At 46.2% G+C, this 20,833-nt stretch overlaps 1 protein-coding gene across 4 annotated transcripts; it reads right to left on the bottom strand.

Moving 5' to 3' along the window:
* Positions 1-283: 283 nt before the first annotated feature.
* On the bottom strand, positions 284-15,628 carry FAHD2A (fumarylacetoacetate hydrolase domain containing 2A). 4 transcript variants are annotated; one of them, XM_044918757.1, is made up of 8 exons: positions 15,460-15,628; positions 6,345-6,592; positions 4,597-4,813; positions 2,194-2,253; positions 1,842-2,004; positions 784-892; positions 591-678; positions 284-477 (listed from the first exon to the last, which is right to left on the bottom strand). In XM_044918757.1, exons 2-8 carry the CDS (start codon positions 6,584-6,586, stop codon positions 415-417), a joined length of 942 nt encoding a protein of 313 aa, XP_044774692.1. In that variant the 5' UTR covers positions 6,587-6,592; positions 15,460-15,628; the 3' UTR covers positions 284-414. The 4 variants fall into 4 exon arrangements, with proteins under 4 accessions (XP_044774692.1, XP_021553213.1, XP_044774694.1 ...); XM_021697538.1 differs by lacking the exon at positions 15,460-15,628 and adding an exon at positions 8,796-9,033; XM_044918759.1 differs by lacking the exon at positions 15,460-15,628 and adding an exon at positions 8,796-9,033 and having other exon boundaries at positions 6,345-6,613.
* Between the last annotated feature and the right edge of the window lie 5,205 nt (positions 15,629-20,833).

The following is a 20,833-nucleotide window of genomic DNA, read 5'->3' on the forward strand; positions in this document are numbered from 1 at the left end:
AACTGTGGGGTGACTTCTCAGCCCCAGAACATAGCAGTGTCCTGGAGCCAGAAGACAGAGGGGGCTGCACACCCTTACCTGAACTATAAAATCTTTTGTGCTTCATTGGCTCTTGCCGTCTCTTGCATTTTCCATCCTTTGGTGTGTTAAGGGGACTGGACAAGTTTTTTCCCAAGCCCAGAGTGTCTTTTTTGGGGTATCTGTTCTCTCCTTCCCCACCCTGTGAGAATGCCCTGTCTTGTTCCTTAAAGCCCTAAAAGACAAACTGTAGCAGAAGCCAAGCTGCTGCTTTGGCTGAGAATTTTATTGATGAGGAAAGCAAGCTTCTCCTCTCACTCTACCTGGAAGAGGCAGCTGGCCCTGGGAGAGAATGGATGCCCCACTTCTTAAGTCCAGGGCCTGTGGGGAGAGCCCTCACACCACCTTGTTGATGATGATGCCTAGTTCTTCAATTTCACACTGAACTTCATCCCCCTTCTGTAACAGAGAAAATCAGGACATTAGTCCTTTGGCCTCATACAGGCCTGGATTTCACAAGCCTGCCAGGGATTCTGGGTCCTTGTTCCCTTTCCACCTTTTAGTCAACCTACCTTGAGGAAGACTGGAGGTTTCCTGAATACACCAACACCTGGGGGGGTCCCAGTCAGGATGATGTCCCCTGGGTAAAGAGTAACGAACCTGGGGCAGAAGAGACAGGTGAGACCAGGGGTCGAGGTGGCCAGAGCCAGGGCTGGAAGGCTCAGCCTCAGGTGGGTTTGTGGAGTAGGGCCCCATCCCACTTACTGGGAGACCCAGGCTATCAGCTCTTCGGTCTTAAATACCATCTGGTTGGTATTACTGCTCTGGACCACCTCCCCATTCACTCGGCAGCAGATCTTTAAGTTGTGTGGATCTGAAAAATGTAAAAGCACCACCTTGGGGTTCTCCTTGTTTTCCCTCAAAACCCTCCCTTTACTCAGAAAGCAAATGCACAAGGTGGCTTTGTGACTGGCCAGGTGAAAGGTCTGTCCGCTAGTCTCCCCGCATGTACTCCTGGCACTTCATGCCCACTCAGCACTCCCTACCCTGGAGCTTTCTGTATGGACACTGGCATCCTCAGGTCTCCCTGCATCTACCACCTAGCAGAGCATCTGCCAGTGGTCACTGGGGTGGGTTAAGGAGGGAATGTCCCAGGCCCTCCTCTATCCACAGCAGAGGCTGACAGCTGCAGATATAAAAACAACTGGGTATCTGTACTCCAGCAGGGTAACCACCCAGATGGGCACGGACGCCTCCTGCACCTGACGGCAGGGGACAGCTTACCTGTAATAGTGTCCTGGCTAATGAGCACCTTCTTTTTTTTTTGCTTTATACACTCACACCCTGCCCTCAGAGCAGCTGAAACCCAATTTCACTTCACTGACGGCTGCACAGGGTGGTGTAAAGCTGGGCTGCATGGACACACCCCCACCCAAATGGCTGTCCTCTGCCCTCTGGCTGACGGGCTTTCCTCCTGGCTCACTGTGCTGCCTAGAACGGGTGCTGCCCTGGTACCACTAGCTGTAGAGGTGCCACTGTGCTCTCCCCTCTCCCTTCCTGGGGAAAAGGCATGGGCTTCTGGCAGCCATTACTTCTGCTTCCTGCCAACTTAAAGACACTCATGGACAGTGGCAGCTAGAGGAAGTTCTACCACCTCTGTAGTGAGGGACATGGAAGGAGGCCTGTGGAACTCATGGCCTAGGGGGAGACTTGCTCTCAAAGGCAACTCCAAATTCCAATTTCCTGAGTACGGCTTTTCATTTACTCTGCTGTGTCCATGCAAGAGCAGGAAGAGTCACCATGTGGGCTATCCTAAGACCTACCTGCTATGCTGTCCTTGGTCACCAAGGCAGGGCCCAGGGGGCAGAAGGTGTCAAAGGTTTTTCCCAGCAGCCACTGCTTCCCATTGCGTCTCATTTGCCAGTCACGAGCACTTACATCATGAGCCACAGTGAAGCCGGCCACATGAGCCATGGCATCTGTGGCCTTTAGGGGACAGGGGATTTGGCCAGATTGGAAGTTAGATCATCACGGTGAGACCAACCCCCATAACCAAGCCTTTATCCCATGTCAGTCGCCAGAACTAGCCGAAGATGAGCAAGGAATAAGGCAGGGAGCAGGTAGTCGCTGTCCACTTCCCAATGCCAGAGACGGCTGGCATCTCTACCAGCTTACCTTGATGCGCTTGCCTTTCTTTCCAATGACCACAGCCAGCTCCACCTCCCAGTCCACCTCCTGTAGAGAACGAAGCAGTGAGCTACCTGGCTCCAGGGCCTGTTCCCATGCTGAGGGGCTGCACACCGTGCTTTAGGGCCTAGGTCTCTGACCGTGGGGCTTGTCTGTGGGCCCACAATTGTAATCGCCATGAACCAGACGTAGTGAAGGCGGGGGGAGGTGTGGCCTGTAGACCCATAAACGTGGGCAGTGGCAGGCAGCAGCACTGCATGCACGCACAGCTCCCCACTGTGGGGAGTGCCTGGCTAGCTCACTATGTACAGCACGTGACTTGATCTTGGGGTTGCGAGTTCGAGCCCCACGCTGGGTGTAGAGATTATAAATTTTTTAAGAAAGGCAACATGAGTCTGGGCACTGAATTTACAAGTCACTCGATACTTTCAAAAAAGAATGAATACCAAGTAATAACAGCTAACCCTACTGTGTGCCAATAGCATCCTAAGTGCTTTCAGATATTAACTCACTTAAATGAAAAGAAATGGGCACAGCACAGAAAAAAACATGCACAGCCTTTCCCTTAATCAGCAAAGCGCAACTATAAGAGAGATACAACTTAGCCTTTCAAATTGCCTGCTCTTTCTAATGGTAACAACCAGAGTTGCTCTGAGCACAGCCGACACCTGATCTTGGTCTCTAGCATTGGTCCCCACTAGACAGAAATGGGTTGCTTGGGGGAAATGGCTAATTCGAGGTCTGAGACAGTACAAGATGAGCCTGAAATATCTTGGCTAGAAAGCAAGGAAGTACTCAAAAAGTGACAGGGCTGGGGCCAACCTGAAGCCACCCACCGGCCAAATTGAGACCATTTAAATATCAGAATATAAGTGATGGACTATAACATACTGGATAAAAATGAAAATCAGGAATACACAGTGCTACTAAAGGGACAGGAGTAAAAAAAGAAGGGAGGTAGCTTTTCTTCACAGAATGCCAGATAGTAAGAAGGAATGAAAGAAAAATCACCTTTTTCTAACCCCCAATACAATAATGAATTGAGGTGAGGATCCCTGGATGAAAAGCTGTGGGGCAATAAGATAGTCCACAGGGTCTCAAATTCCTACCCTGTAGACTGCTTATTAATTACCACAGTGAAATACACCTTTCCGATGAGATCTGGTCAACATCAAGTAAACCAAGTGATCAAACTTTAGGACCATCTGACATAAGCCTCCCAATGGGGTGCAATACACATCTGTTGCTTCAGACTGAATGTGCCCCCTACCCTGAAATTCGTATGTTGAAACCTAACCCCCAATGTGATAATATTAGGAGGTAGAGCCTTTGGGAAGTAACTAGGTCATGAAGGCGGAGCTCTCATGAATAGGGTTAGTGCCCTTATAAAAGAGATCCCAGAGAGCTCCCTTGCCTCTTCTACCATGTGAGAAAACAGCGAAAAGAGAGTCATCTGTGAACAAGGAAGCCGGCTCTCCCCAAGCACCAAATGTATCGGTACCTTGATCCTGGACTTCCCAGCCTCCAGAACTATGAGAAATTTTTGTGGTTTATTTTGTTACAGCAGTCCAAATGAACTAACACCTATAGAGAATCCTTGACAAAAAATGTTTAACTCGAATCTAATGAGGAAAAAAAGTGTAGGATATGCTAAGACAAACTGCCAGGATTCTTCCAAAAGTCAGTGTCATGAAAGAAAATGGCAAGGGGATTGTTTGATATCAGAATTCAGTAAACTACGGCCCACGGGCCCGATCCGGCCTCCTGGCTGCTTTTATAAATAGCTTTCCTGGAACACAGTCATATTCACTCCTTTATGTATCAGCCACGGCTACATTCACACGACAGGGGCAAAGATGAGTTGTTGCAACAGACACCCTGTGGCTTTCAGAGTCTATTATTTACTGACTGACCCTTTGAGAAAGTCTGCAGATCCCTGTTCTAGATTAAAGCACTAAAGAGACATAACCAAGTACACTGTGTGGCCTTGACTGATCCTGGTTCAACAAACAAAAAGTGAAACAGAACCCAAATTAAGTCATCTTTGGGGGCAAATGGGAATATTCTCAATTGGACTATATATTAGGTATTATTCATGTTCATTTTCTTAGTGGTGATAGTGGTTATTATGGTCATGTAGGACATTGTACTTACTCTTAGAAGATGCATCCTGAATTTTATTCTTTTTCTACAATTAGAGTGTATTATTTTTGCAGTCAGTAAAAAATACGTTACTTTTTTTTCCCCTGAGACTAGCCTTACACAGTATAATCGCCTGTATTTTCTACTAAATGCACTACTAAGCAACAGGTAGCTCCTTTAGGCTGGCTGCTGAGTGCTGAGCACCCTGGTGATGGGCCGGCGACTGGGGGCCTATGAGGAGGCACTGACCTGACTCTCCGGTGGGAGGATGACCTCATCGTAGGGCCCCACGATGGAGCTGGCAAACTTGCTGAAGATGATGGGCTCCTTTGGCACTGGAACGTTCTGCTCTTTGCAGTGGTCCACATAATTCATTCCCACACACACCACCTTGTCTGGCCGCGTGACTGGGGCCAGGAAGGTCACCTCTGACCGTGGTAGGACTGGCAACTGGGCAGCCAGAGCTCTGCAGAGACCAGAGCAGGAGAGAGGGACTGATTAGGAGCAGGCCAGCAGCCCTTGGGCATGCTGGGGAGGTACCGCAGCAGCTACAAGTTGTGGTTTTTCAAATATATTTTCTAGATCTATCAAACATCACAATCAGTGTGCAAACCAAACCCAGCTATTATCCTTTGATATCAGAGCACTGTTTTTTATCCAGTGTTGATTTCCTTTCCCCCATTAGGTAATGCAGGTCATGTAGGGGAATTGAAAAGGTGCACATGAGAAGACCGGAAAGGCCTCTCTCCTGCCCCTGCTCCATCCTTGCACACAGCTGCCAGGGCCTGCGAAGCTCTCCACGGTGCTCGACACATACTCTTCTCCTGTCCTTTCTTTCTTTCTTTCTTTTTTTTTTTAAAGATTTTATTTATTTATTTGAGAGAGAATGAGAGAGAGCACATGGGGGGGGGGGGGTCAGAGGGAGAAGCAGACTCCCTGCCGAGCAGGGAGCCCGATGCGGGACTCGATCCAGGGACTCCAGGATCATGACCTGAGCCGAAGGCAGTCGCTTAACCAACTGAGCCACCCAGGCGCCCTCCTCCTGTCCTTTCTTACACAAATGACAGCACACCAAATACACCTTTTAAAAAAGTACGTATTTTTGGGTGCCTGGGTGGCTCAGTTGGTTAAGCGACTGCCTTCGGCTCAGGTCATGATCCTGGAGTCCCGGGATCGAGTCCCGCATCGGGCTCCCTGCTCAGCGGGGAGTCTGCTTCTCCCTCTGACCCTCCCCCCTCTCATGTGCTCTCTCTCAAATAAATAAATAAAAAATCCTTAAAAAAAAAAAGTACGTATTTTTTGGAGATCTCTCCGTAGCAGTAGATACCTTTCCTCTTTTCTGACAGGACTGTGACACCTGCACGCTACAGATACACCCAATTACCTGATGAGGGACATGGAAGTAGTGTGCAATCTTGGGAGACTACAACCGTCCCGGAAACATACTGTTACCAATGCTATGTGCTCTCAAACATTTGTATTTGTGCCAGCTTAATATGTAAAAATAACTCAAAGTGGTTCTTAATTTACTATTCCTCAGATTCCATACGGCTGCTGGCTTCAGGGAAGTCCCTACCTAATCTAGCCCAAACCCAAGAACCATCTCTAAGAATACCTCTTTGCAGTCCTCTCTCTTCTAAGGAGCCAAGCATCCAAAGACTCCCCCAAGTTTCCCAAGATGCCTCCTAGGACCCCAGATCCCAGACTTCTCAGGCAGACAGGAACTTAGTCCCTTGGGGAAGGCAAAGTGATGAAGCAGAGTTTCCGGCCCCACCACCGAATGTGTGGCCTTGAGATAGTTAATCACCATCCCTGGGCCTGAGGATGTTGTCATACAAGATTTCTAAGGCTCTTCACTAAGAGAAGAGGTGAGAAAGGAAAGGTAGGGTTACTCTGCTCACCTGCAAGAGTTACCAGCTAACTGTGTTTCCCAGGGCAGGGATGGGGGTGGAAGGGGTGGGTAGCAGGGCAGCCACTGTAGCTGCCTGCTGATTTACCTTCTTGCCACAGAGAGAGTGGCCTCTCCCTGCTCCAGGAACTCCATCATCGTCTTGGGCAGTGTGGGGTCAAAGGCGTTGAGGTTGATGACCCCCCCGCCATTCCCTGACTCCAAGCCCAGGTGAGGTCCCATCAGGTGGGGTGCCTGGAACTGCACCAGTCTCATATTTCTGGAGGGTTGAAAGGGCCACTTCTGAGCCTGCAGCAGAGTTGTGAGCAACCTTCTACAGGAGACCAGCATCAGAACCTATGAAGAAAACCGTGGGTCCTAGGGACAGAGGGAACAGAAACCACCATCGGGGTCCACAGAGTTCCCCGAGCTGCAGCCCAAGCCCTCTCACCCCATCAGCCATTCCTGGCACAGCACAGTCCTGGAAGTGGTACACATTTATTAGTTATTTCACCCTGTTACACTGTATCAGGTGATTTTTTTGCTCAATTCAATGCGTGTAATGAAACATTTCTAGCGGAGTGACCACTTCATGCCAGGCACTAACCTAGATGGCAGGGGTTCCGGCGTTCCTTCGACCGGTGCTTTCTGCAGGCTCCCGCTGTAGCTGGCACTGCTGAAGCACTGACCTGCCCAGCCCTGCCACCCTGCTCTCAGGGCAGACTAACGACTGATGGCGTAAGGAAGATCCAGCAAGTGGGACTACTGCTGTGAAGATAAACGGTCCTGCCTTTGTCTAGTTTCTTGAGGAAGTGATGCTGAGCTGAGCTGGGCTGGCTAAACTAAGCAGGACTAGAACTTAGCTAAGAGTGGGGCCCTGCATGGACAAGTGACCACTGGTGAAACTGGCTTCACAGCTGTCACAGGCAATTTTTTAAATGCCAGTTTGATCCTTTTACCCTTCTACTGAAATACATTACCAAGCCAAAAGCCCTACCAGGCTATCCTAGGCTTCTAAGAGCAGCCCCCAAAACCTCTCCAGACGGTAATTAGCTTCTCCTGCTGCAGTTCAGGCTACCTGAGGGAAGAGGCTGCAGACAAAGGGCAGGGCCTAAGCCTGACAGGCATCACTGGGCTATCTCCTTTCTGGGTTCCAGGACTACGTCTGTCTCTCACTGCTCAGTCCACAGTGCCCAGCACACAGAAGGCTCTACCCTACACTCTGCTGAATCAACAAATGCCAGGAGCGGCGGCTTGACTTTTCACTACTTGGAAAAGCTTGGTGATTGTCAGCATGGCTGTGTCTTCCCTTCTCAAATCACTCAGAAGGTTTCAACAGGGCTCAGGTGCTGTTTTGAGTTCTAGGCTTTACTCAAAGACAAACCCCATTCTCTTGTTTTGTTTCTAATTTAAGCCTGACCTTCATTCCAAACAGTCCCTGCCCTGCATGGGTCCTTGCTTTAAAAAGTAACTCTTTATGCTCAGGCACGTGGAGGTAGTCCCAGACTCCTGGTCCTCACCCTGATGGTTCAATTTGCCATATTCAGTTAAAGACCCAGGTCACTGATCTGACCACTGTAGTGGCCAAGGAGTTCAACCAGAAAACCAGGAGCTTTGAAACTTCCACCCTCCTGTCTTACACAGCCATGCTACTGTCAAAAATCTGTTCAAGCCAAAATGCATGCATTCAGACACTCTACACACTGAATAAATAGTTACTGTTCCCACTGAATGCCAGGTCTTATTTTAAGTGCTTTACCTACAATGTCTGATTGAATTCTCTTGACAATTGTGGAAGGTAGGTACTGTTAGTTCCATTTTACAGATGAAAAAAACAAGGCTCAGAAAGATGAAGGGATCTGCCCAAGTTCCCAAGGAGAGAAAATAGCTGACACTTGAATCCAAGTCCAGGTGACACTGAAATTCTTGGCTTGGGCTAACGTGTCCTAGAGGTGGTGGGGGTTGGACTTCAGGATATCTCCTAGAGGCCCACTGACACCCTGTCTTCTGTCAGCCTGGAAACACTTGGTCATATGCTGGCTGCCGCTTCAGGGACATGGCTGGTCACCTGCTTTCCAAGATAACCCCAGGCCCCACGGACTATGCCCTTCCCACATGACAGGCACATTCAGGTTCTCATTCTGCCCTACAGCAATTCCCTCAGGTACAATATCCCATTTTACAGAAGCGGGCAATGAGGCTTAAAGAAATCATCTGCCAAAGTAGCAGTTAGAAAGTGGCCCTGGTGCTTCTGCGGTAATTACGATGCAACAGAACACGAGCTCAATTCAACTCCTGGAAAAGGGTCCTTAAGGAAAGAGGCAGAGATTCGAGGTGGAAACAGCACAAGCATCGCAGCTTGAGAGACGTGGGACCGTGTCCCACCATCCACTTGCTTGGCACCCCTCACCAGTCCCCCAGCTTTGTCTCCGGCACTCACGAGGGCCCGCCCCGCCGGGTCCCTGTGGTCGCTGCGGCCCGGGATCCCGGTCCAGTCCTGACCTCAGCCGAAGACCTGGAGGGAGGCTGAGACCCGGCCCGGCGCACAACTCCAACCTACCTGGCCGCGGCAGCCGGTCTTGCGGGGTGCCCTGAGCTGTCGGGCGCGGGCTTACGGGGTTGGGGGGCCAAGGTCAGCAGGCGCCTAGACACCAGCACCGCGTTCTGGAAACCGACTCGCCCGAGGATCTGCAGGAGTAGCGCACCCAGCTGCTCCACGAAGACTTTCGCACAGGCGGGCGCTCCTTGGTGACGCCAGGGAACGGCAGCCAATAGAAGGGCGCCTCATTCTATCCCGGAAGTCAAGTCACGGAGGGGGCGGGCCTAGCGCTGGAGGGCAGGTAGCCTCTCGGGTTTTTTCAGGCGTCTGGGCGGGGCCGACGCAGGTGAGACCAACCGCTGCCCGAGGCCAATCCCCGCTACTCAAAGTCGGGGCTCCCCGCACCTGCATGAATCTGACAGTAAGTGCTTCCTGAAAATCTGCGCCCTGGACTCCTCGCTAGCCTCACCTGCGTCGGGCCCTGCTTCGGGCCAGGCACCATTTTGATTATTGGGAAAAGAGTGGAGGAGACCAAATTATGGCGTCCTGGTTCACAACGACGAGTATTTTTGTCTTCTGATTCTGATATATCACTGAGAAGAGGAGGAATGATTGCACCCATTTTACATATGGGAAACCCGAGGCAGAAGTGCTTTGCTCAAGGTGACACGAGGAGTGTGAGTAGTGGAACCAGCATTCTGGACCCCAAGTGCAGCCCTTTACTCCCATTCTCAAGCAGCCTTGTCTTCACATGCACTGTGTTGGGCCTAGGGCAGGATAGTGGGAAGCATAACCTCTAGCATCAAAGAACAGGCATTCGAGTGCACAGGTGGTTTAATTAAACAGGCAGTCATAATCCAGTAGGACTGTAGGCCTCTGGCATATGGAGACACATAAAGGGCTCTGCGCAAGATGCCCAGGACTTAACCCTGGACCAGATCATCCAGGGTTTTACTTGTCCCAAGAAAGAGTTTGAGCCTTATCTAAGCACACAGGAGGCCTCACAGGGGATGTGCCATGGTTAGACTTGCATTTGAGAACTTTTGCCCGGCCACTCCTCCAAGGCAAAGTGTCTAGATACGAGTGGTGCAGGTGACAGCAATGGTGTAGGTGGCTTGGTGTGTGGCAGAGACAGGGGAGAATCCAGAGATATTGAGAAGGTAGAACGGACAGCCTTCAATGATGATGACAGGAAGTGGGAGTGGAGGCGGGAGGAGGCCCAAGGCCTACTCCTAGGGCTCTGGCTGGTAAATGGCACTGCCATTCATGGAAACGAGGGGTCTAGAGGGGCAGCAGGTCTGGGGAGAGGATGGTGAGCTCAGTTTTGGATGGGTTATATTTATTTATTTATTTTTTTAGATTTTATTTATTCATTTTGAGACACAGAGATACACAGAGAGAGCATGAGCAGGGAGAGAGGCAGAGGGAGAGGAAGAAGCAGGCTCCCTGCTGAGCCAGGAGCCTGATGTGGGGCTCGATCCCAGGACCCTGGGGTCATGACCTGAGCGGAAGGCAGAAGCTTAACCATCTGAGCCACCCAGGCGCCCCTGGATGGGTTATATTTAATGTGCCTGTGACACAGTCAAGGAGGCACTGCAGGGTGGGCAGTTGGAGACACAGGTCTTGGAACTTAGGGAATTAGCTCGAAGGTGGTTAGCATACTGATGGAAATGGAACTTGTGAGGGTAAGTATGATCAGGAGGAATGTGGTAAAGAGAGCCTGGCATAAACCCCAGTCAGGAGACCCATCATGTAAGGATAAGCCAGAGAGACTGAAGGGTAACAGGGAGACAGGGGAACTCATAACTTAAGCAAAGGTTTGGGACTGCACCTTCCAAATGCCAAGGAGAGGACTTCTGCTTCTGGACGAGAATAAAACAGGTGATGTCATTAAAGACCATGGTCAAAAAGATAATAGGATACTATGAACAAATCTACACACATAAATTTGACAACCTCAATGAAATGGACCAATTCCTTGAAATACAGCCTATCACAATTCACCCAAAATGAAATAGATAATTTGGATAGCACTGTATCTATTAAGGAAATTGAATTTGTAACTTAAAAACTCCTGAAAAAGAAACATCCAGTCCCAGATGGTTTCATTGGAGAATTCTACCAAATGTTTAAAGAATGAACACCAATTCTACATAATCTATTTCAGAAAATAGAATAGGAAGGAACATGTCCCAATTCATTTTATGAAGCCAGTATTACCCTGATACCAGAAAACAAAGACAGTACAAAAAAGGAAACTACAACCAATATCTCCCATAAATACAGATGCAAAAGTCCTTAACAAAACATTAGCAAATATAATTCAACAATATATAAAGATAATTCCCTACCATGACCACACGGGGTTTATTCCAGGAATGCAAGGCATGTTCAATATCCAAAAATTACTCAGTATAATCCACCATACTAATAAGCTAAAGAAAAAAATCACAAAGTCTTATCAATTAATGTAGAAAAAATTTGACAAAATTCAACATCCATTCATGACAAATACTCTCAGAGAACTCAGAAGGGAACTTCTTCAACTTGATAAAGAACATCTAACAAGAAGCCTACAGTTAACATCATAGTTAATAGTGAAAACGTGAATGCTTTCCCCCTGGAATTGGGAAGAAAGAATGCCAGTTCCTAACACTTTTTTTTTTTTTAAAGAATGATTGATTGATTGTGCAAGTGGGGGAAGGGGCAGAGGAAGAGAGAGAAACTTAAGCAGACTCCCGAGTGCAGAGTGTGACTCCAGGCTCCATCTCAAGAGCCTGAGATCCTGACCTGAGCCGAAATCAAGAGTTGGACACTTAATGGACTGCACCACCCAGTCACCCTGCTACCACTCCTAATCATCATAGTACTGAAAATTCTAGCTAGTGCAATAAGGCAATGAAAGGAAATAAAAAGCATATAGATTGGAAAGGAAGAAATAAAATTATCCCTATTTGCAGATGAAATGGTTGTCTTCATAGAAAATCCATAGCGGGGAATACCTCCTGGGAATAATAAGTGAATTCAGCAAGGTCACAGAGTACAAGATCAACATAGAAAAAATCAACTGTATTTCTATATACTAGCAATGAAAATGTGCATCCTGAAATTTAAAATATAATACTATTTGCTCAAATAAAAAGAAATACTTAGGTGCAAATCTTACCATTAACAAAACATGTGCAGGACCTGTATGCTAAAAACTATAAAACACTGATTAAAAAAATCAAAGATCGGGCGCCTGGGTGGCTCAGTTGGTTAAGCGACTGCCTTCGGCTCAGGTCATGATCCTGGAGTCCCTGGATCTAGTCCCGCATCGGGCTCCCTGCTCGGCAGGGGGTCTGCTTCTCTCTCTGACCCTCCTCTCTCTCATGCTCTCTCTCTCAATAAATAAATAAAAATCTTTAAAAAAAAATCAAAGATCAAAATAAATAATGAGACACATCACATTCACAGATTGGAAGACTTAACAGTGAAGATGTTAATTCTCCACAAACTGATACACAGGTTTAATACAATTCTTACCAAAATCCCATCAAGATTTTTTGTACATACAGACAAGACTACTCTAAAACTTGCATTGAAAGGCAAAGGAACTAGAATAGCTACAACAATTTTGCAAAAGAAGAATAAAGTGAGAATAATCAGTCAACCTGATTTCAAGACGTATTATGTAGTCACTGTAATTTCAAGATTGTGTGCTATTGGGTGCCTGGGTGGCTCAGTCGGTTAAGCGTCTGCCTTCGGCTCAGGTCATGATCCCAGGGTCCTGGGATCGAGTCCCGCATCAGGCTCCCTGCTCTGTGGGGAGCCCGCTTCTCCCTCTCCTCTTCACTTGTGCTCTCTATCTCACTATCTCTGTCTCTCTCTCTCAAATAAATAAAATCTAAAAAAAAAAAAAAAAAAGATTGTGTGCTATTGGTAGAGGAATAGACAGATCAATGGAACAGAAAAGAGAACCCAGAAATGGACCCACAGAAATATGCCCAGATGGTTTTTGAGAAAGAAACAAAAGCAATTCAATGGAGGAAGAATATTCCTTGCAACAAATGGTGCTGGAGCAACCGGATATCCATCTCTTTAAAAATGAACCTTGACTCCCCCAAAAAAGAAAAAAAGAACCTTGACCCTTGCCTTAAATTTCTAGCTTATATAAAATTTAACTCAAAATGGATCACAGATTTAAATTTAAAATGTAAAATTATCAAGTTTTTAGAAGAAAATATAAGAGAAAATCTTTGAGACATATGGCTTAGTGAAAAGTTCTTAGATATTACCCCAAAAGGCATAACAGAGGGGGGAAAAACATAATTAAAAACTTTTGCTCTGCAAAAGGATGTTAAAAGGATGAAAGAACAAGCTACAGACATGGAGAAAATATTTGCAAACTACATATCTGACAAAGAACTCATATCTAGGATATATAAAAAACCCACAGCATGTAGACTTCTTGAATCACTATGTTGTATACCTGAAACTAATGTAAAATAGTGTCAACTACACTTCAGTGAAAAAAGAAAAAAGAAAAACCCTGAAAAATCAACAGAGAAAAAAAACCCAATCTAATTAGAAATGGGTAAATGGCATGAAGAGATGTTTCACTGAAGAAACTATACAGATGGCACATAATCACATGAAAAGATGTTCAACGTCTCTACAGAGATTAGCGGGATGCAAATTAAGACCACAATGAGATGTCACTGCACTATTAGAACAGTTTAAAAAAAGCAGTGGCAATACCAAATGCTGGAGAGGATGCAGATAATTGATCTCTTACACGTTGCTGATGCGAATGTCAAATGCTATAGCCACCCTAGGAGACAGTTTGGCTGTTTCTTAAAAAGCTAAACATGCATTTACCATATGGCCCAGAAACTGTAATCCTGGGCATTTATCCCAGAGAAATGAAAACCTATACATGATTGCTCATAGCAGTTTTATTTGTCATAGCTAAGACCATGGAAACAACGAAGTGTTTTACAATAGGTGACTGGTTAAACAAAATGTGGTACATCCATAGCGTGAAATACTACTTGTCAATAAAAAGGAACCAATTTTGGATATACACAAAAACTTGGATGGATCTCAAGGGCATTATGCTGGTGAAAAAGGCCAATCTCAAAAGGTGACATTCTGTACGATACCATTTGTAGAACATCTCAAAATTACAGAGCTAGAGAACAGATTAATGGTTGCTAGGGGTTACAGATGGGGCTGTTGGTCTTTCACTCAAGTGAATGAAAAAATCTCTTTGTAAGCCACTGTTATCTTGGATCCCTGTTACTTGCAGCTGTACATGATCTGAACTGGTAAGTCTCCGCCCACACCACACTTTTCTTTAATTTCCTCCTCCATCTCAGTCTCTTTCAAACTCACATTCCTCCATCCAACCTATAGATGTTGGCATCTCTCAAGGCATGGTCCTTACTGCTCTTCTCCCCACTCAGTAGGATCCCTAGGCAACCCTTCTCCTGTGTGATGGTTTAATTATCACCAGAGAATGAAGTCTCACATGAACCCAACTGACTATTGGACATCTCCATCCTGATGTCTCGAAAGGGCCATAAACAACATGTCCAAGACTGAACTTACAATTTTTCCACATCAAATACAGTCTTCATCTCTCAGAGATGTCAGGAGCTTCCATCCAGCTGGGCAGTTCCCAAACCAGAATTCAGTCCTTGCCCTTCCCACACTCTCACTTCCATTTCCAACCCATCTTCATGTCCTAGCAACAGTACCTCCCCAGATCTGAATTGTTAGACTTCCCAGCATCCCAGGCCAAACCACTAAGATATCCTACCTGGCGGTAGTCCTGCTATGCCTCTGTGATGATTTTAAACCATGTCCACAAATTCTCTGATGCTCCTTCCATCAATAAGAGGTATCTAATTTCCATCCCCTTTTCTGTGGGCTGAACTTAGTGACTCCCTTCTACTAAATACAGTGTGGCAGATGACCCTGCCTGACTGCCGAGGCCAGTGGACTAGTGTGCTGGGGCTGCCATCAGGGCGGGTGGCTTAAAGAACAGACATTTGTTTTCTCACAGTTTTGAAGGCTGGAAATCTGAGATCAAGGTGTTAGCAGGTTGGGTTCTTCTCAGGGCTCTCTCCTTGGCCTGCAGATGACCACCTTCTTGCTGGCTCTTCACATGGTCGCCCCCCTGTGCATACACCCCTTGTGTCTGTGTCCAACTTTCCTCTTATGAGGACATTAGTCACACTGGATTAGCACCCACCCTAACAGCCTCATTTTAATTTAATTACCTCTTTAAAAGACTTATTTCCAAATACAATTCTGAGGTACTAGGGGTTGGGACTTCAACATATGAATTTTGGAAGGACACAATTCAGCCTGTAACAGCTAGGTAATAAAAGGTGGTACAGCTGCTTCTTGGCTCTCTCAAGACAGTGTATCAGTCTGGGTCCAATCAGGAAAGAAATCACACGGTAATTTGAACAGATTTAAGCTTAACATAAGGAAGTATTAACTATAACAGGGGACTGGCTTCATGAGGGATTGCCCAGTAAGACTCTAAAGAATATAAAAGCATCAGATACAAGGAGCAGTCAAACCCTTAAGGCTCAAGGAAACAGCCAAGGAAGAAACCTGCCAGGGCTGAGATCCAGACCTTGTTGGAGTTGGCAGAGATGTTTAGCGCTGGAACTAGAAATCTGGAGCTCACCTGAAATCCGCCCTCTGGGGTACTGGCAACATTCTGCCGCAAGCACTCTGTTACAAAGCCACCTGGCGGAGGGGGTGCCACGGGAGGCTGCTGGCCACAGGTGCTGCTGGTACCAGGTACTGCAGGAGCTGGGCACTGCGGAAGTGGTGAATGCAGCAGGATCCTGCTGCTGGAGAGGCTGTCTAGTGAGAATGCTGACACCAGGAAGCAAAACCCTGTCCTCCTGGAATGTCTCTCCAGTGCCCTCTGCAGACAATGTTTCAGGGTCAGCTGGCAAGGAGAAAATATTTAAAGGGCCTGGGTCCGTTTTTGTTTTTTTTTTTCTTAAAGATTTTATTTATTTATTTGACAGAGAGAGAGATAGCGAGAGCAGGAACACAAGCAGGGGGAGCGGGAGAGCGAGAAGCAGGCTTCCTGCCGAGCAGGGAGCCCGATGTGGGACTCGATCCCAGGACCCTGGGATCATGACCTGAGCCGAAGGCAGACGCTTAATGACTGAGCCACCCAGGCGCCCGGGGCCTGGGTCCGTTTTTACAGAGTAGGCAAAACAGGTGACTCTGGAGCTGACAAGCAATAAATAGGTAACTGGCACAGTCCAACCCTTTGACTACTCTGCTTCCATATTCACCCTTGACACATATTTAAATTCTGTACATCAACAAAACAACTCTTGATTGCTACCTAATATGAGGTTATGCTTCCTAGGAGTAAAGAAGTTCTCACCCTTTCCCCAAGAGTCACGGTATCCATCACAAATTTAGTGCCAGCCCTGGATTAGAATATTCTATTGCCTAAAATGTAAAATTAAGTTCTGATAACTTGTGTATAAAGGAAAATTGGGAAGGAGAGAGGAACAAAAGGTTAGCATGTCCAAATGTAATGATCAAATAGTAAATAAGAAAAACTTTTCACAGAACTAGAACAATCCTAACATTTGTATGGAACCACATAAGATTTCGAACACCAAAGCAATTTTGAAAAAGAAAAGCAAAACTGAAGGTATCACAATTCCAGATTTCAAGTTAAACTACAAAGCTGTAGTAATCAAAACAGTATGGTACTGGCATAAAAACAGACGCATAGATCCATGGAATGGAACAGAAAACCCAGGAATAAACCCACAATTATATGGCCAATTAATCTTTGGCAAAGAAGGAAAATACATGTAATGGGAAAGACAGTCTCTTCAACAAATGGTGTTGGGGAAATTGGACAGCCACGTGCAAAAGAATGAAACTGGACCACTTTCTTTCACCATACACAAAAATAAACTCAAAATGGATTAAAGACCTAAATGTGAGACCTGAAGCCATAAAAATCCTTGAAGAGAGCACAAGCAGTAATCTCTCTGACATCAGCCATAGCAACATTTTTCTAGATATGTCTCCTGAGGCAAAGGAAATACTACATCAAAATACAAAGTTTCTGCACAGCAAAAGAAACTATCAACAAAACTAAAAGGCAACATACTGAATGAGAGAAGACAGTTGCAATGACATATCCAATAAAGAGTTATAATCCAAAATATACAAAGAACTGATACAACTCAATAACCAAAAAGCAATTAATCCAATTAAAAAATAGGCAGAAGACATGAACAGACATTTCTCCAAAGAAGACATACAGCTGGCCAATAGACACATCAAAAGATGCTCAACATCACTCATTATCGGGGAACTGCAAATCAAAACTACAGTGAGACATCACCTCACACCTGTCAGAATGGCTAAAATCAAAAACACAAGAAACAACAGGTGTTGGTGATGATGTGGAGAAAAGGGACCCTCATGCACTGCTGGTGGGAATGCAAATTGGTATAGCCACCGGGGAAAACAGTATGGAGGTTCCTCAAAAGATTAAAAATAGAACTACCCTATGATCCAGTAATTGCACTACTGGGTATTTACCCAAAAAATACAAAACCACAAATTATTCAAAGGAACATATGCACCCCTGTTTACTGCAGCATTATTCACAACAGCCAAACTACGGAAGCCGCCCAAGTATCCATCGACAGACGACTAGACAAAGAAGTGGTGTGCCTGTGTGTGTGTCTGTGTGTATAATAGAATATTATTCAGTCATAAAAAGAACGAAATCTTGCCATTTGCAACAATATGGATAGAGCTAAAGAGTTAGAAATGAGTCAGAGAAAGACAAATATATGATCTCACGCATATGTGGAATTTAAGAAACAAAACAAATGAGCAAAGAAAAAAAAAGACAAACCAACAAACAGACTCTTAACTATAGAGAACTGATGGTTACCAAAGGGGAGGTGGGGGGTAGGGGGATGGGGGAAAATAGGGGATGGGGATTAAAAAGTATACTTATGATGATGAAAAGAGTGATTAAAAAATCAGTGAAAAAAAACCAAAAACCAAAAAAAGAGCAGCAAAATTCCTACAGTTCTCCTTTCTGTAGTTTGTCACAAGGTTGTAACCGATATTGCTAGCTTTCTTTTTTCACTGCACACTCTGTATTCCCCTGCCCTCAATGAGAACCTCAACTGGTCAGGGTTCTTTACCTAAAGGAGTGACCTAAACTCTCATTCCCAAAAGGTTTGAGCCCTCAGTTGTCCTGCCTTTTTTGATTTCTGTAGTTTTCCATTAACCTTTGCTGTTGTATTTTTCATTAAACTTTACTAATATGGGTCCTGTGAGGGCAAATCTCTGCCCTTTCCTTGATGGAGGAGGTCCAATGTAATCCAATCCACCTGCCGCCGGATGGCTAGCTGGTGCCCACAAGGAATGGTGCCATATCAGGGATTAACACTGATCTCTGCAGATTAGGCACTCAGCAGCAGTGGTAGGTCAGTCTTGGTAAGAGGAAGTGCACACTGCTGAGACCATGCATGGACCCTATTCCTGCCATCCTGGTCACTCTGTTCATGGGCCCATTGAGCAAGCACCAGGGTGGCTGGGGAGAGAGGCTAACTAACATCCAGAGTATGTCATTTTGTCCACCTATTGTTAAGTGTCTCCTCAGCAATGGATGCCTTTTGGTGGGCATTCACATGTACGCTACTATCTTCATGGTCTGTGTCCTTTCAGGGAGGTCCATCCACATACCTCTTCTCTAGACTTGTCATCAATTGTGATGGTAATTTTTTTTTTTTTAAAGATTTTATTTGGGTGCCTGGGTGGCTCGGTTGGTTGAGCAACTGCCTTCGGCTCAGGTCATGATCCTGGAGTCCCAGGATCGAGTCCCGCATCGGGCTCCCTGCTCGGCAGGGAGTCTGCTTCTCTCTCTGAACCTCCCTCCTCTCATGCTCTCTCTTTCTCTCTCTCAAATAAATAAATAAATAAATAATCTTAAAAAAAAAAAAAGATTTTATTTATTTATTCATGAGAGAGAGAGAGGCAGAGGGAGAAGCAGGCTCCCAAGGAGCAGGGAGCCCGATGCGGGACTCAATCCCAGGACCCTGGGATCATGACCTGAGCCGAAGGCAGACGCTTAACCATCTGAGCCACCCAGGCGCCCTGTGATGGTAATTTTATGTGTCAACTTGGCTTGGCCACAGTGCCCAGAAATATAGTCAAACTTATTCTGTATGTTTCTGTGAGAGTATTCTTTGGATGAAATTAAGATTTAAATCAGTGGAGTACGAGTAAAGCAGACTGCCCTCCATAGTCCAATCCACTGAAGGCCTTAATAGAACAAAAACTGATAGGTACCCACCCCCACTCCAAGCAAGAAGGAATTTTGCCAGCAGATGGCCTTTCAACTCAAACTGCAACTCTTCCCAGTCTCCAGCCTGCTGGCCTATCCTGTTAGATTTTGGACACACAAAGCCTCCACAATCACATGAGCCAGTTCCTTAAAATGTCTATCTATCTGTGCACCTGGGTGATGCAGTCGGTTAAGCATCTGACTCTTGGTTTCAGCTCAGCTCATGATCTCAGGGTCGTGAGATCAAGCCCCAAGTTGGTTCCACACTCAGTACAGAGTCTGCTTAAGTTTCTCTCTTTCCCTCTGCCTCTGCCCCTCCCATCTGCACATATGCGCGTTCTGTTTCAAATAAATAATCTTTTTAAAAATCTATCTATCTATCTATCTATCTATCTATCTATCTATCTATCTATCTATCTATCCATCTACCTATCTGTGTTAGTTCTGTTCTCTGGAGAACCCTATTATATCAATCTTCCATTCCTGTTCCTTCCAAGTCCTTGGCCATACAGTCAAACCATTAACAACTGTTCATGAATCAATAACCAGTAGATTCATACTTCTGGCCATCTCTCACTCCAGAAAATCAAACATATTGCCCAAAGTTCTAGCCACAGGGAAGATTCTTCTTTACCACTGACCTTCAAGGTCATCCCTGAATGTCATGCTGCCTTGTAACTTTGGGGAAGTATCAGCATCCTATCATGCAGACCCCTCTGTAAACCATGCTTGAGTTTTTTCATCTTCAGTAAACTGACCCCAAAGATCATCACAGGAAGCCTTGCACGTGGGTTGAGAGAGAGGAGGCAATGCAACTGGAATTGGTGTGAAAAGAATGTGAGTCACCTGCTCATCCAACTTAGTCGTATCTTCCACACCTGCCTGAGCTTGGACTCTACCATTTCCATTTGATGACAGACTGATGCTGCACATGTCCAACCTTATGACGGGGGAGGGGGGTGTCCAACAACACCCAGATTATTTGGGAAGCTCAGTACCTCATATCCCATACTTAGGTGCTAAGTCTCTAACAAAGCCCAACAGCAAGCCAGAGCTGTTTCGTGAAGTGAGAGGAGATATTTCAGAAGAGGGTTATATATAGACATGCTCCACAGTCCTAGAACCTGGACCATGATGATTCTCTTATCGGTGCTTTCCAGAGGCTCCATATAGCATCCCTATTTGCCATAAACTTCAATTATTAGATGACTCCTACCCCAGCCACTGTCTATCTGCAAGGGCACCAGAGACCTGGCACAAGCATCACTGTGAGATGTAATAATAACCAAGGACTGTTATGCTGCAAGAGCAGACCACAACAACCTCCTCTCTGGCGTCCGGCCCCCTCCAACTTGGTGTCCATGTTCCAGCCAGAGGGGCATTTTCACAACAATGACTTGACAGGCCACTCATCAGTGGCTTCCTGCTGCTCTCAGGCTATGCCCAAGCCTTCAGAGGACCTCCCCATTTTACCTCCATTTGCGCTCAGGATTCCGGGCTCCAAGCCCCATCAATCTAGCCCGATTCTGGGCAGTGCTGTCTCCCTCTCGTGTCACAGCCCTTTACCTGGCTCACTCCTACTCATCCTTCAGGTTCAGCTCACATGCCACTTCCCTCAGGAAGCCTCCTGAGGTCATGTGGCCTGTCCAAAGGTTCTCACGGAACAACAGACCTCACTTTTGTGGCTGTAGCACTGGTTGTA

This window comes from Neomonachus schauinslandi, chromosome 10 (assembly GCF_002201575.2).
Source record: "Neomonachus schauinslandi chromosome 10, ASM220157v2, whole genome shotgun sequence".
Lineage (NCBI taxonomy): Eukaryota > Metazoa > Chordata > Mammalia > Carnivora > Phocidae > Neomonachus > Neomonachus schauinslandi.